General features: G+C 42.2%; 1 protein-coding gene across 4 annotated transcripts in view; it reads right to left on the bottom strand.

Moving 5' to 3' along the window:
* Positions 1–15,258, bottom strand: part of PPFIA3 (PTPRF interacting protein alpha 3) — a 624,634-nt gene that overhangs the window by 89,264 nt on the left and 520,112 nt on the right. For all 4 annotated transcript variants that reach the window (XM_040327613.1, XM_040327612.1, XM_040327615.1 and 1 more), the window contains one exon: positions 14,667–14,824. In XM_040327613.1, coding sequence (XP_040183547.1) covers positions 14,667–14,824 — 158 coding nt within the window. The remainder of the gene's footprint in view (positions 1–14,666; positions 14,825–15,258) is intronic.

The raw sequence follows: 15,258 nt of genomic DNA, 5'->3' as shown, positions 1-15,258 counted from the left end.
CACTCAGTGTCTAAGCACTATCTTTTAGTACATAATCGGGATCCATTTGGTACCTTGTTTTTGGGGATCGACAAGTTTAAACCCAATTGGAGAGAAAGCTCTCTAGTGAGGGAGATATCAAAGTCAGAAATGGCTTGGATATACCGATTAAAGTCTTATATACCTCATGGTTTAAATATAGACACTGATGTAAATGCATTTATAAACAATGCGTGATGCTATACAATGTATTTTTTGAACCTGGTTGGGACATGCAAGGATGGGTTTTTTCTTTTTTCCTTAGATTTTTTGAGCATTTTCATATAAAATTATTTAATTTTGTTTTTCCTTTTCCCAATGTATTTTGCAACATACTATCGTGTATTTAGTTACATGATGTATGTTCTATTGATCTAATATTCACATATTGGGTGTTGTAAGTCGGGGAGGTGATTGGGCGCCCCCCTCTTACTTACACATATATTTTCAATATTCCCCTTTTTTCCGGGCTTGAGGGGTCCAATTATTATATTCATACAATTCCTAACTCTTCACGGGTTAGGGTATTGGTATTTAGTCACTAATAGTTTAATACACGGTATTGGTATCTAGTCGCTAATAGTTTAATATACATATTGGTATTATTCATTATTATTATTAGTATTATTAGTTGCCCAACTCACTGTATGATCACACATACGCTGTTGGTGTTATAGTATAAATACTTAGTTTAACCTACGGTTTGTGCTTTACTTAATAATTGCTATGCAATAGGCGCAATTAGTATTTTTCCAACTAGGGGTCGCTAGGTAATTTGTACGGTATTAGGACATCTTACCTGGGTAAATATTTTTGGTCGTATAGGATTATAAATAGGTTTCTCCCTGAGATCCGTTTCTTTTCCATTTCAATTCAGTGGTTATTGTCTATTTATATAATGTAATTTTATTTCTATTTTTATATTTTTTCTGGTGACTAATACGCTCTTTGGTTGCATGGCGCATAGCTATCTCCAAGTGGGTAGTCGTTCCAGAGCCATTGTGGGCATATTTTCTGTCTTTCCCATAGTTAAGATGGCGTTTCTCTCTTGCCATTTCCTTGCACGTCAGAACGAGGTCTGGCTATTTATTGCGGTGTGTCAGTGTATTGCCCATCCCCATTGAAAACGCCAACTTATGATGAAATGCATCTGGGACAGTGTACAGTGACGCCACCGTGTTCGATGTGAAGGAGGAAGGGCTCCTATAGTTCCGGTCTGCATTTTTTTATACGCTTTTACGAATTGATGTTTGTAAGTACAACTTTTTTTTTTTAAATAAACGTTTAAAAACGGTATTATGCTATGGTCCGTTTTTTATCTATGATCCACGGACCACTTTTGTGAAGGAGGTAGCGATCCCACGTTTGGATGATTCATTCCTGGGGCTTCTGGATCCTGTGTTTTAACCCACGGACGGAGACCATACCTCTTTAAGGCTGTTTATACTTGTCACTCTGGTAAGAGGCTTTCCATGTGGTGGCGGTTCTCACGTTATAACGTTCACTGTGGTGCGGTTTGTCTCAGATGTTGACACCAACGAGATTTATTACTTATTGGGACATTATACACATGATTGATTTATATGTTTATTTATATATTTATATGTTTATTTATGTCACCATTTATCAGGCTCCGAAATAGAGAGAGATGGATCGGGGGTCACCCCAGTTTCACCACTAATTAAAGCAGTCGAAGGCCCTTAAGTGGGAAGATTCTTCCAATCCCCGGCTAAACAAAGACATTTTTTTAAGCTTCTGGGGAAGGAGCGCTCCAATTCTCCTCTCCTGTCGGAGTTGAATGATGCCATTGAAAAATTGAGCAAATTAGACAAGAAAAAACGTATTTGTCAAGCAAAACCTATAGATTATACCCCTCTTAGGCAGACGAAGTGGAGCATCTGGAAAACGCTCCCCTGGTAGATTCAGCATTGATGCGATTAGCCAAACACGTCACTCTTCCTTAGAGGACGCTGTATCCTTTAAGGATGGGGTTGAGAAGAAAATAGATCAAAACCTTGCGGCCATTTCCAAGGCAATGCAACAGTCCAGGAATTGAAGCTGGGGGAGGCTTTGGTCGACCTTATTCGCCTGTTGGCTCGGACAATGCTAAGCGGGCCTTATGGTTGCGCCCTTGGCCCATCGAACCAGCATCCAGACAAGCCTGGTGTAGGATCCCCTTTGAGGGGCCCTCGTTGTTCTGCAACAAGCTGAACAGCACCATAGCCTGGGCCACAGATGGGAAGTCAGGGCTTCCTGCCTCAGGATAGGTGTCTGTTTGGTCCACCGGCGCAGAAAACTTAGTACTGAGCGTTCAAGGGAGGGACGCTCTTATAGGTTCGGCTGAGATTTCAAAGGAATTGGAGCAGAGGTTTGACATCCTTGCAAAAACCTGCTAAAAGCCAGGTGTCCAATGGACGCGAGCTGGCTAAGTTTTGATTGGGCCCGCCCAGGTGGGTCGGGTGGGGGCGCATCTGCTTCTCTTCCGACACATCTGGGTGGCATCAATCTCGGACCACTGGACCATCAAGACTGTCTCCACAGGCCATACATGGTCCTTCACAGTACTCCTCCCCCCCAGATTTATTTTTTTCTCTGATACCACGTTCAGAAGAAAAGACACAGGTGTTACTATCCTACGTGGATTCGCTGATAGTACAGGGAGCCATGGTGCTGTCCTGATGGGAGTATACCCTCCTGGAACTCTTCGCCTCTCTTCCTTGTGCAGAAGAAAAACAGTTCACTGTACCCCGTGATAGACCTAACTTATCTAAACAAGTTTATAAAATATGAAAGATTAAAAATTGAGACTTTGTCTACCATCCAACAAGCCGTGCAGCCAGGCAATTGGCTAATCTCAAGCAGTGTGGTTCTTCAGAGATTAAATGCTCCGCCATGCCATTGCTCCTTGTGAACATGCACTGACCATTGTCCACAATGTTCTGTCTTCCAATTATAAACTACCTGTATATTAACCAGTGGATGATCCTTGCATAGTTAATATGAATTTTTGGCCAGTCTCTACATGTTCCTAGCAGGGTGATGTACAGTGGATATAAAAAGTCTACACACCCCTGTTTAAAATGTCAGGTTTCTGTGACGTAAAAAAAATGAGACAAAGAAATAATTTCTAAACTTTTTCCACCTTTTGATGTGACCTATAAACTGTACGACACAGGTGAATAACAAACTGACATCTTTTAAATGGAGGGAAGTAAAAAATAGGATTTTTATAACAGCTTACCTGTAAAATCCTTTTCTTGGAGTACATCACGGGACACAGAGCTGCATAGCCATTACATGTGGGTTATAGAGTCTACCTTCAGGTGATGGACACTGGTGTAATCAATTAAACAGGAAGTTCCCTCCCTATATAACCCCTCCCCTACTGGGAGTTCCTCAGTTTTTGTAGCAAAGCAATAAGTGTCCCAATATCCCCAGACAAGAGGGGTGGGAGCTCTGTGTCCCGTGATGTACTCCAAGAAAAGGATTTTACAGGTAAGCTGTTATAAAAATCCTATTTTCTTTATCGTACATCACGGGACACAGAGCTGCATAGCCATTACATGTGGGATGTCCCAAAGCAATGCTTACTGAGGGGAGGGAGACACCAACAACGCAGACCGCCATCAGACGTGAGGACCTATAATGCTGCCTGCAGCATACTGCGCCAAAAAGCTGCATCCTCTTGCCGTCTTATGTTCACCTGATAGGAGTTAGTGAACGTAAGCACAGATGACCAAGTTGCGGCCTTGAAAATCTGCGTCATAAAGGCTTGGAAATGCATTGCGCATAAAGTGCTTACCATCCTGGTAGGGAGCACCCCCACTAAAAAAAAAAACAGGGGGAATCCTACTCTAACCACAAGCCTGAATAATAACCTGATGAATCAACCTTAAAAACAGTTGATTTTAGACGCTGCCTGCCCTTTCCTGGGGCCTCCTGGTAGCGCAACAACATCAGTTTTCCGTATCCGAGCAGCCGCTTCAGATAGGCCTAGACCCTTCTTACTCCAACGAGAGAGAGAGTGTAACCATTTTAATAGCTGACCTGAACACTGCCTGCCCATCTAGGGTCTTCTGGCAGCCCAATAAAAACGTCAGCTTTCTATATCTGAAACCTTCAGATAGGTATTTAACTGCTCTCATCTCAATTGAGAGAAAAGCAATAACCTTTCCTTCCGTGAAACAAGGTTTTGAAAAAAGGGAAGGTAAGAATATCTAGATTCAAATGAATACTAGATCCTTCTAGTAAATAAGGTTGGGTGAGGATGAAAATCACTCTACTTGTAAGAATAATTGAGTATGGCTCTATACCAAGAAAGTTGCCAATACTGAAACTCTCTTGGAGGCTACCACAACCAAGAACACCAATTCCTTGTTAAAGGATGAAGAGAAATATGGTGCATCGGCCCAAGGAGCTGACCCTGTAAGCCGACAAAACTAGAGCCAATCCTCCGAGCACAAGGGCGACCCAACTGGTGGACTTATACAAGGAGTGACGTGCATAACAGCCCGGACCAAAGAGTGTGAAGTAATCGACCTTTGGAAGCAAGGCCGAGATCGGATCCTTGATATAACTTAAGGCTAGCTCCGTCTCCTTTCCAAATGTAGGAAGGCAGGAATTTTACCTTTGACAAACTTCCACGGATGCCACCATCTGGTTTCACACCAGGAACATGGGCCTTCCAGACCGTAGTATATCTGGTCCTGGAGGCCAGCTCTCTTGTATGAATCAAGGGAATTGCCGCTGATTCTGAAAGCCCCGATCCTCGAGAATGTGGTCTATAATAGCCAGACCATTAATTCACCTGTTGCAAGGCAGAATGTAATACCCCCTGCAAAGTAGGCCTGGACAAGATGTAAGGGACTGTGGGTCCTCTACTACCACCCTTACTGTTCCTGCACCGAGAGGTCGTCAGGGTTATGCCGGAGTAATCAGGCCAGCTTCCGTTCTCCTCTAAATGTTGCATAGAAGCCACAAAAGTCGCGGCACTGGGGGGAGAGACACAACCAGTGACAACTGGTCCCCCCCCTCGGATTACAAACACATCTGCCCCGCATGCGGGTGGATCCTTTATCCTTGACCCCAAGCTGTTCAATCTCTTGTTGAGCCTGGACGCCAATACATCTTATGTACAGGGTACTATTTCTGTGACATTTGGTCAGGAAAACAGTCGGGGTGTAGAGGTCATTCTCCCGGAGACACTTGTTGACGGCTCCAGCGAATCGCCTGCCAATTCTGCATTTCATGAAATGACGAATGTCAATAGGCAAGGCACAAGCTCCTCCTTGGTAAATTAAGTAAATCACTAGTATGGCATAGTCTGATTGTACTCTGACAGAACCAACCTGCCACCTGAACGTTCAGGCCCCTAAGCCAGATGCTCCATCGGTAGCTCTAGCTGACAGATAAGGCTCCCTTGGAGCTTGACTACTTCCCCTGGGCCATGGTCTCTTCCTGACCTGGCCAACCCTTTTAGTTAAGAATCACCAAGAGGAATTCCAGCATATCTCTGGGACCTGGTTCTTTGGATAATGCTAGGTCAAGATCCACTGTTTCTAGGCCGACAAAATACTGTTTATAACAGCCCTGAATAAAAGTTAGTATAGGGAACTGTCTTGAAAGAAGCCAGCATCTTCCCTAGTGCCTTAATCAAAAGGCCAAAAGTAAGGAACTGTTCCTTGCCGTGACCACAAAGACCAGTTTTCTTATAGCGATGGTCTTGTCTGAGGCCAAAAAAAAAACTCTCCTTTTTGGACTGCCAAACATACCCAGCTTCTTGTCAAATGAAAGAATGTATCTTTAGAGTTCCAGATACTTGACCATGCTGGACACCCTTAGGTCCAGCCATGCTACTGACTGACCCATCAGCAGGAGTTTGCTTCGGTATGCCATTACTGCTATACCCTGGGCCTACAGACCTGCTAGAGGCGGGCCCTAGCACCCTGACAACCCAGGCACGGAGGCTAACCCAAAAGGGCAAGACCACCAACTGGAGATAGTGCTGTTCCCCTGCGAAACGCAGACAACCTCTGCAGACCCAAGTAAATAAACACATATGCAACTGGCTCCCCATGTGTGTATGTGGCAAGTGTTAAAGCCATATGCCTCAATGGAAGTGTGTGTACATGGCAGCGTGTGTTCCTGGAAGCATGAATTCATATAAATATGTTTTAAGAAAAACATGCATATAGCATGTGTGCTCTGGAACAAGCATCTTGCAAGCAAGCATGCGATATAAACGTGTTATGCAACAATGTGCAACATGAACCCATGCAGACACGTATTTCTATGCAAACACAAGGAATTCTGTATTGCTTAATTAGGCCGCCATGTGCAACTTTAAAGTAATCATGCATCCTTTTGCGATTTAGCATCTTCCATGCGATCAACATCTTATGCATTTTAAGCACTACTGTGCGGACAAGAACCCTTGTGTGACCAAGGACTCTTGTGTGACCAAGCACCCCTGTGCGATCCAGCATCCTTATGCACTCAAGCATCTTAATGCGACTTTAGGCATTTCTGTGAAACAAGCCTCTCTATGTGATCAAGTATCCTTGGGTAATCCAGGACGCTGTTGATCCGACAACCATGTGTGATCCAGCTTCTTTTTGCATTCAAGCATCTTTAAGCGATCTTTAGGCATTCTTGTAGAAACAAGCCTCTCTGTGCGACCAAAATATCCTCGAGTAATCAAGGACTTGGGTGATCGGGTAATCATGTGTGATTCAGCATTTTTATGCCTTCAAGCCTCTTTATGCGATTCTAGGCATTTCTGTGGAAACAAGCCTCTTTGTGTGACCAAATATCCTTGGGGAATCAAGGACTTGGGTGATCAAGTAATCATGTGTGATTCCAGCATTTTTATGCATACAAGCATCTTTATGCGAACTTAGGCACTTCTGTGGAAACAAGCCTCTCTGTGTGACCAAATATCCTTGGGTAATCCAGGACGCAGATGATCAGGTAACCATGTGTGATGCAGCATCTTTTTTGCATCCAAGCAACTTTATGCGATTTTAGGCATTTCTGTGGAAACAAACCACTTCTGTGTGACCAAACATCCTTGGGTAATCAAGGATTTGGGTGATCAGGTAACCATGTGTGTGTGATCCAGCATTTTTATACATAAAAACGTCTTTATGCGATTTTAGGCCTTTCTGTGGAAACAAGTCTCTCTGTGTGACCAAATATCCTTGGGTAATCCAGGACTTGAGTGATCAGGTAACTAGCATCTTTATGCACTCAAGCATTTCTATGCAACTCTAACAAACATGCAACACCATACAGACAGAAACATGTATCCTTATGCGATCCACAATAAAACATGCTTTGTTACTTGTTTTTATCCCACATGCATTCCAAACTCATGTATCTTATGCAACATGCGGACTGGTAAAAAGGAAGTTATCCTCTGTAGATGTGCGTTTCCTCAATTAAGAGACGTTAGCAATGTGTACCAGCAACTGTGCATCCCTCAGATGTGCATTTGGTTAGCCTGAAGCCGACACCAGGCTGAGGACCATATGGAGGTCTTACTAGCCACCTATAGGAAAACCTCTCTTTACACTCTAAGGAGAAGATAGAGGCTTTGGCCGAGTAGGCAGAGGGAAATTATATGCAGCATGAATCTCTGAAAAGACTGCAGGTGCAATCAGAACCTGTAGGGCTATTGATAGCTTCTCCTCCTTAGGCTGCAGCTCCTGTCTCCTGTCCTCTGACAGTGAACCTTCATCCCCAGCTCTTCTAATCCCTTTGTTTAAGGATTAAAGCAGGAAAAGGGACACACCCTGCTTTTTTTTTTTTTTTTGCTTCTTGTGAGGATGCTGCGAACATAGCAGTTAACCTCTTGTAGAACAACAAATGTGATGCAAAAAACAAAACACATGCAGAGTGGCTGCAATGTTGGGGGAGGCTGCATTGATTGCCTGACAGGTCTGATGGCTCAATCTGTGAGCTGTCTCTACAGGGGAGAATAAGGGGCCACCAGGTTCAGGTGGCGATTCCTTTTTATATTCCTACCCCTGACCTTATTCAATGGGGAGACCAAAGTCCTAAGCTAAAAGCAGAGGAGTTTAACCCAGGTGCATCAACAGCTGAACATAGTCTGGCAGCAACAATGCCTGCTAATCTGCACAGCTAGATGCGGAGTAGGCGTCTTAGATGAATCTGTATCCAACTCACACAAGGTGCTTGCGTTTGTGTCCCCCTAGCTTTACAGAGCTCTGACGTCTGGGCCTTTTTGAAGAGCCCTCTCTGCGACTGCACTGAGCCGGTGAGCACGTGCGACATGGTAGAGCCTGAAGCTGAGGAAGTGGGACGCACAATAGACCAGCTAACACTTAAGCTTCCGTCTTAGGAAAGCATGGTAAGCGAAAACATCAGGCATGTCTTTTACTGCCCATAGTAGTGGAAAAACAGATAAGACTTGCAGCTACTCATGAAGACAATGCTTTGCATAGGATTAAGGGCATTTTTTTTTTTTTATGTACCAGCCCCTTCAAGGGGGGATATATGGGTACTACAGCCATCCTGTCTGAACAGACATAGTGGCCCAGGCTACATGCCGGCTAGGGGAGGTATATGGGTGCCCTGAGCCATCCCGTCTCAAAAGACATTGTGGTTTACATTGCCCATGCATAAAAACATAATATAGGCGAGACCCATAGTCCCCTACAGAAGACCTACTGTCGAACCAAGTCCCGTAGGTCCCTCTCTTACCTTTCCACGCTGCAGGGTATTGCCAAGCAAGAGGCCCAATCTTCCCCCTTCACCGTGGGTATAGTCCTAGACCTTCAGGGACCGGGGTCCATGGCAGGAACACCACACCCCTGGACCTATATAGCACCCTGGCAGCAGAAAAAACATTTGGTCCTTAGAAGGCACAAAGTTCTGGAACCCAGGATCCAGCCCTCCGCAGAGAGGCATTATAGGCTAAACCTCGTTCTTCGTACCGAGGCCCGGGTACCGTCCACTTTGGCTATGAAGCACCTTGGACAGATCCGGATTTATGGAGGCTTTTTACATCCAGCATGGATCCCTCCAGTGGAGCTCCTAAGAGCACATGTTAACTCGTGACCAACACCTTAGACACTGATGAAAAAACTGAGGAACTCCCAGTAGGGGAGGGGTTATATAGGGAGGGAACTTCCTGTTTAATTGATTACACCAGTGTCCATCACCTGAAGGTAGACTCTATAACCCACATGTAATGGCTATGCAGCTCTGTGTCCCGTGATGTACGATAAAGAAATAAAAGAATATGGTTGAATAATATTTGCTGAAGCACCTTTTGATTTTTTTTTTACATCGCTCAGTCTTTTTGAATATGAGTCTTTCAGCATGGCACATCTTGACTTGCCAATATTTGATCACTCTTCTTTGCAAAAACACTCCAAATCAGTCAGATTGCGAGGAGATCTGTGCACTGCCCTCTTAAGATTACCCCACAGATTTTCAATGGGGTTCAGGTCTGGGCTTTGGCTGGACGATTCCAAAACTTTAATCTTCTTCTGGTGAAGCCCTTCCTTTGTTGATTTGGATGTATGCTTTGGGTCGTTGTCATGCTGAAAGATGAAGTTCCTCTTCATGCTCAGCTTTCTAGTAGAAGCCTGAAGGTTTTGTGCCAATATTGACTGGTATTTGGAACTGTTCATAATCCCCTCTACTTTGACTAAGGTCCCATGTTCCAGCTGAAGAAAAACAGCCCCAAAACATGATGCTGCCACCACCATGCTTCTTTCTGGGTATGGTGTTCTTTTTGGTGATGTGCAGTGTTTTTGCCCCAAAGACTTCTTTTGAAATTGTGGCCAAAAAGTTCCACATAGGTTTCATCAGACCAAAACACATTTTCCCACATGCTTTTGGGAGACTTCAGATGTGTTTTTGCAAAATTTTAATGGGCTTGGATGTTTTTGGTAAGAAAAGGCTTCAGTTTTGCCATTCTACCCCATAGCCCAGACATATGAAGAATACGGGAGATTGCTGTCACATGTACCACACAGCCAGTACTTGCCAGATATTTCTGTAGCTCTTTTAATGTTGCTGTAGGTCCCTTGGCAGCCTCCCTGACCAGTTTTCTTCTCATCTTTTCATACATTTTAAAGGGAAGTCCAGTTCTTGGTAATATCACTGTTGTGCCATATTCTCTTTACTTGATGACTGTCTTCACTGTGTTCCATTCTTTTGTACACTTCTCCTGACTGATACATTTTAACAACGAGATCCCTCGGATGCTTTGGTAGTTCTCTGCGGACCATGGCTTTTGCTGTAGGATGCTACTAAGAAAATGTCAGGAAAGACCTACTAGTACAGCTGAACTTTAATTGGGGTTAATCAGAGGCACTTTAAATAATGGCAGGTGAGTACTGATTCCTATTTAACATGAGTTTGGTTGTGATTGCTTAATTCTGAACACAGCTACATCCCCAGTTATAAGAGGGTGTGCACACTTATGCAACCACATATTTTTTATTTTTTTTTCCTCCCCCTAAAAGATTTCAGTTTGCTTCTCAACCGAGTTGTATAGTTTATAGATCACATTAAAGGTGGAAAAAGTTCTGAAATGATTTATCTTTTTCTCATGCTTTTACATCACAGAAACCTGACATTTTAACAGGGGTGTATAGACTTTTTATATCCACGGTAGAATTGATTTTTTCATAGCAATTTAGCATTGAGTCATATTATTTAGTGACAGTTTTATGCATAGTTTATATTGAAAATTTTACCAACTCTTCACAATGTATAAGAATGAGTCACATTGATCAACAGAGTTTTTAAACCCTGGTTTACACTGCATTGATTTGGCATGCGATTTGACAAATCGCATGCCAAATCGGCGGCAACTTCCGGCAATGGCTCCATCCGAACGGTTACTACGCTGCATTTGCGACACCACACTGATTCCAAAAAGTAGGTTCTGTACTACTTTTGGCGCCTTCGGGGTGCGATTTTTTTTTTTTTTTCAATAGACATCTGTGCAGAAACAGATGTTTCTGAAGTCTTGCCCCGAAGTCAGGACTGACATGCGGGAAATAAATCGTGCGAGTTCAGCTGAACTCGAACAATTTCATTCCCGCCGTCAGTGTGAACCTAGGCTCAAGGCTATAATTAGATACATTTCTGGTTGAATTGCATGTGGAAGATTTTTAAACTATGTCTTGTTGAACATTCTGTGTGGATTATCACCATGATGGCTTCAACCTCCTACTTCCAGGGTTTATGAACTGTGCTTTACTTATTGGGTGATCATTTTTATGGAATCACTAATGGAGTGGATTGGTGGCTCTGTTCAGCTTGTTAAATAATATACGTCATTATTATATAAATTGTCCTTGCTTAGCTAGACATTTTAGTTTATTGGACTATTCATAATGAACATTTAGTTTTCTTAGATCGACTGACATCCTGCAATATGCATAAAAGTTACCACTCTCAAGAACTGAAGTGAGTGCATTGGTCATAGATGTATTGGACATTCAGGCCCCTTAACATGCATATTCAAAAACCTCTGTGTTTAATCTGAGGGTCAGGAGAACAACAGTTATATATTTTCCTGTTAACGATTTTAAACCTCTTTTCTGGAGTGGTATTAATGGCTGTGACAACAAGGGAAATATTTAGAAATATCTAGACTGGTTATACTGTATGTCTGCTGGAAAGTAAGTCTAATAGAAAAAAGTCCTTGATTTGCACATAGAACCATCTCTGACACCAATTAAACCATGATATAAAAACATTGTAAAGATATGAGACATTTTAGGTCTTCATATATGATATCTATAGAGATCCTGTAATCGGCGCCTTCACAAAATTATATAGTTAATTTATAACGAATAAGAGGTAATTTCAAAGCAGCCATTTTTTATCCATTTATATCTATTTTCCACTTCAGTCCTTAGGTGTAGTTGGGTCTGTATAATGCTTTTATTTTGGAAGGTAAAGATAGTTCCAGACATATAGTCAGTGGTGTATTTTAATTTTGTGCTGCCCTAGGCAAGACTAAAATCGGATGCCCCCCCCTTCCATTGGACGCCCCACTCATTTAGATTTGTCCCACCATTTGTTCCTTTCACATGAGCAGTCCAATTGGATCTGCCTGTCTGTTTTTCAGGCGGACCCAATTGGACCCTCCATTCTCCTCTATGGAGCAGCAGGTGCAATCTCCAATCCAATCCAGTCTGCTAAAAACAAACGGAAGTGGATCTGTTCCCCTCCGTCTGGGCGGATCCGATCAGATTGCAGTCAGGTGTTAATGGACAGCAGAATTTGTTTACATCTGACCACCCATAGAGCAGAGTGGGTTCAGCAGAGGGTGTGCATGGTGCACTGTACAGCAACTGACAGGCAGGTAAGTAACTTGACAAAGCATGTCTATTCTGCATTAAAATTCCGCTCAGTTAAAAAAAAAAACAGTACTAAAGTTCCACTTTAATATAGGTCTTACAGTTTCAGGCAGGTTCTAACCTTTATATTTGTGCTGCGGCTGGGGTGTCACACTTTCTGCCAGAGAATGCGTATGGCAGCATGATGCTATGTGGGCAGAACCAATGCGGGGGGAGTGTGACCTCACAGGGCACTACTGCTAAATCACTCCGCTCCTCCTGCCCACCCCATAGAAAAGCATTCTTAGTGGCACTGCAACTACTGTTGCTTAGCTATTAAAGTGAGAGTTATTTAGCAATGGTGCTTTGTGAGGTGCTGGCACCACTGTGAGTAACCAGACAGGCAGACAACAGGGTGTGACATTAAACTTGAGCTGCATTAGCAACCTTAGAGCTGTAGTACCTGGTGAGACCCCCCCCCTCCGCACTCCTTAGGTACACCACTGCCCCTCATTCTCCCCTTATTGCAGAGCTCCCCTCTCCTCCCACCCCCCAGTACTGACTCCCCTCAACACCTAGTCCCCCCATTTCACAGAGTTCCCAGTCCCCAGTACTGAATCCTCCCACCCCCTAGTCCCCCCCATTACACAGAGCGCCCAGTACTAATCACCTCAGCCCCTAGTCCCCCCCCCATTACACAGAGCGCTCACACCCTTAGTCCCCACAGTACTGACTCTCCTCACCCCCTAGTTCCCCATTACTTTAACCCCGGGCCGCCTGTACACCGAACTTTACCCACGCCCCCCCTTTTCCAGTTAATTATTTCGACCCAGAGCTTCTGGTCCGCATGCCATAGTCCCAGCCGCGCTGCCTGTCACCGTGCTCTGCTGTGCTGTATAAATGTGCAATCAGGCTGGGGGTGGCGCCGCCCCCCTGCCAAGTGCCACCATAGGCCTGGGCCCTGTCGGCCTAGGCCAAAATACAGCACTGTAATTAGTACATTTTAGCATAATAAGGATTTATTAATAATTATTATCTATGGATTAATTTTAAAAACGATTATATATATATATATATATATATATATATATATATATATATATATACACATATATATATATATATATATATACACATGTATATATATATATATATATATATATATACACATATATATATATACACATGTATATATATATATATATATATATATATATATATATATACACATATATATATATATATATATATATATATATACACATACATATATATATATATATATATATATATATATATATATATATATATATATATATATATATATATATATATATATATATATATATATATACATACATACATACATACATACATATATATATTTATTTAGCTTATTGTGTCAATAAACCTTATTTTCTTAGTTCTCATGTACACAAAATAAAATCCTGACCCTATGAAAAAACATTCATGACTGGGCTTATGCAAGAATCTGAATATTTAGTCTTAAATTATTAGAATTATATTTAACTCCTTATGTAACTTTTAATACTCGAGCCTGATTCTTGCATTCAAATCTCATCTGAAGAGTAAAAGCTGTCTAACCTCAACACACTGCCCGAGTGTGAAAGCTAGAAAAGAGTGGGGTTTATTTACTAAAGGCAAATAAACTGTGTACTTTGCAAAGTGCAGTTGCACACTGCAAGAGCAGTTGCTCTAGATCTTAGTAAATGAGCTGCTGACTTCCATCCAATCATGTGCAAGCAAAACAAATGATTTTATTTCTTCCTTGCATGTGATTGGGTATTCTTTGCAAAGTTAAGCTTTACCTCATTTACTAAGCTTTGGAGCAACAGTCTCTTTTGCCTTTAGTAAATCAACCCCAATGTGTATTTTTTGCCAACAGTGGCTTTTTGGCTTTAGTTTTTTGCACAGGCAAAATGCATATACTTCAGCATTTACCTTGCGCAAATGTTCTACTGATTTCTACTGAACTACAAGACAGAAGCACAGAAGGGACATCATGTTGAAAGTAATTAATGTCCCTTTGTGCTTATTTAGTATATTTTTGTATTAGGTTCACTTAGATTTTTAAACTTACATATTTTCAGTTTGTATCTTACCCAGTAAGCTACCTGTTACCATACTTGTGTTGGCATTAGCTGAAGGATGGGAACATTACATAGAGTAAATAAAATCTTAAAAGATAAGAGCAGTTTTAACCAACCAGCATTTTCCTAGAAGTGAAATATATTTTTTTTGTTGCGCGAACAGTTGAAAATGTTTTGCATGTCAATTTGAATTTGTACTGTCACTTACCTAAAGAAGAGGATTCTCGTCCCATCTGTCCCATGCGCCCCTTCTCTTTCTTTCCAAACAGGCGCCCAATGGAGGACTTTATGCTCTTTTTTTTAGCAGCTTTATGAAGGGAGTCCTGGCTTGTACTGTTGGTGCCACCCAGACCTTCAGCTCCCAAGCTGCGTTAAAAAAAATATAAACAAGTGGTAACGCCAAAACAACTGTATGGTGGTACCAGAAGAAAATTAGGTGTGTGAGAGGACAGTCAGTATGCACTGAACAAGGGAAGTCTAACCAAATTGCATTTAAGGAGAATTCCACTTGCATTTCATAATTCAATATTATTAAAAAAAAATCCTTTCCATTTCAATCTAAAGCTGCTGTGCTTTTCTTAAACAAAAATGTAATGCAGTATGGCAACCAGGGTGTTCTGTACTCTATTGGTATACAGAACGCCCCCAGTAATGCTCAGGTGTCTGCACTAAAATACAAGTCAAATTTTAGGTATCCTCTGCAATAGTAATTGTTTTTTTTTTTAGGGAAATACTACCTAAGGGTTAAATACTTGTAAAGTGATGCAGGCATTGTCACTTCTCATTGAAACACCAGGTGA

Source organism: Rana temporaria, chromosome 10 (genome assembly GCF_905171775.1).
Source record: "Rana temporaria chromosome 10, aRanTem1.1, whole genome shotgun sequence".
Taxonomy (NCBI): domain Eukaryota; kingdom Metazoa; phylum Chordata; class Amphibia; order Anura; family Ranidae; genus Rana; species Rana temporaria.
This window is presented reverse-complemented; position numbering and strand designations above follow the sequence as displayed.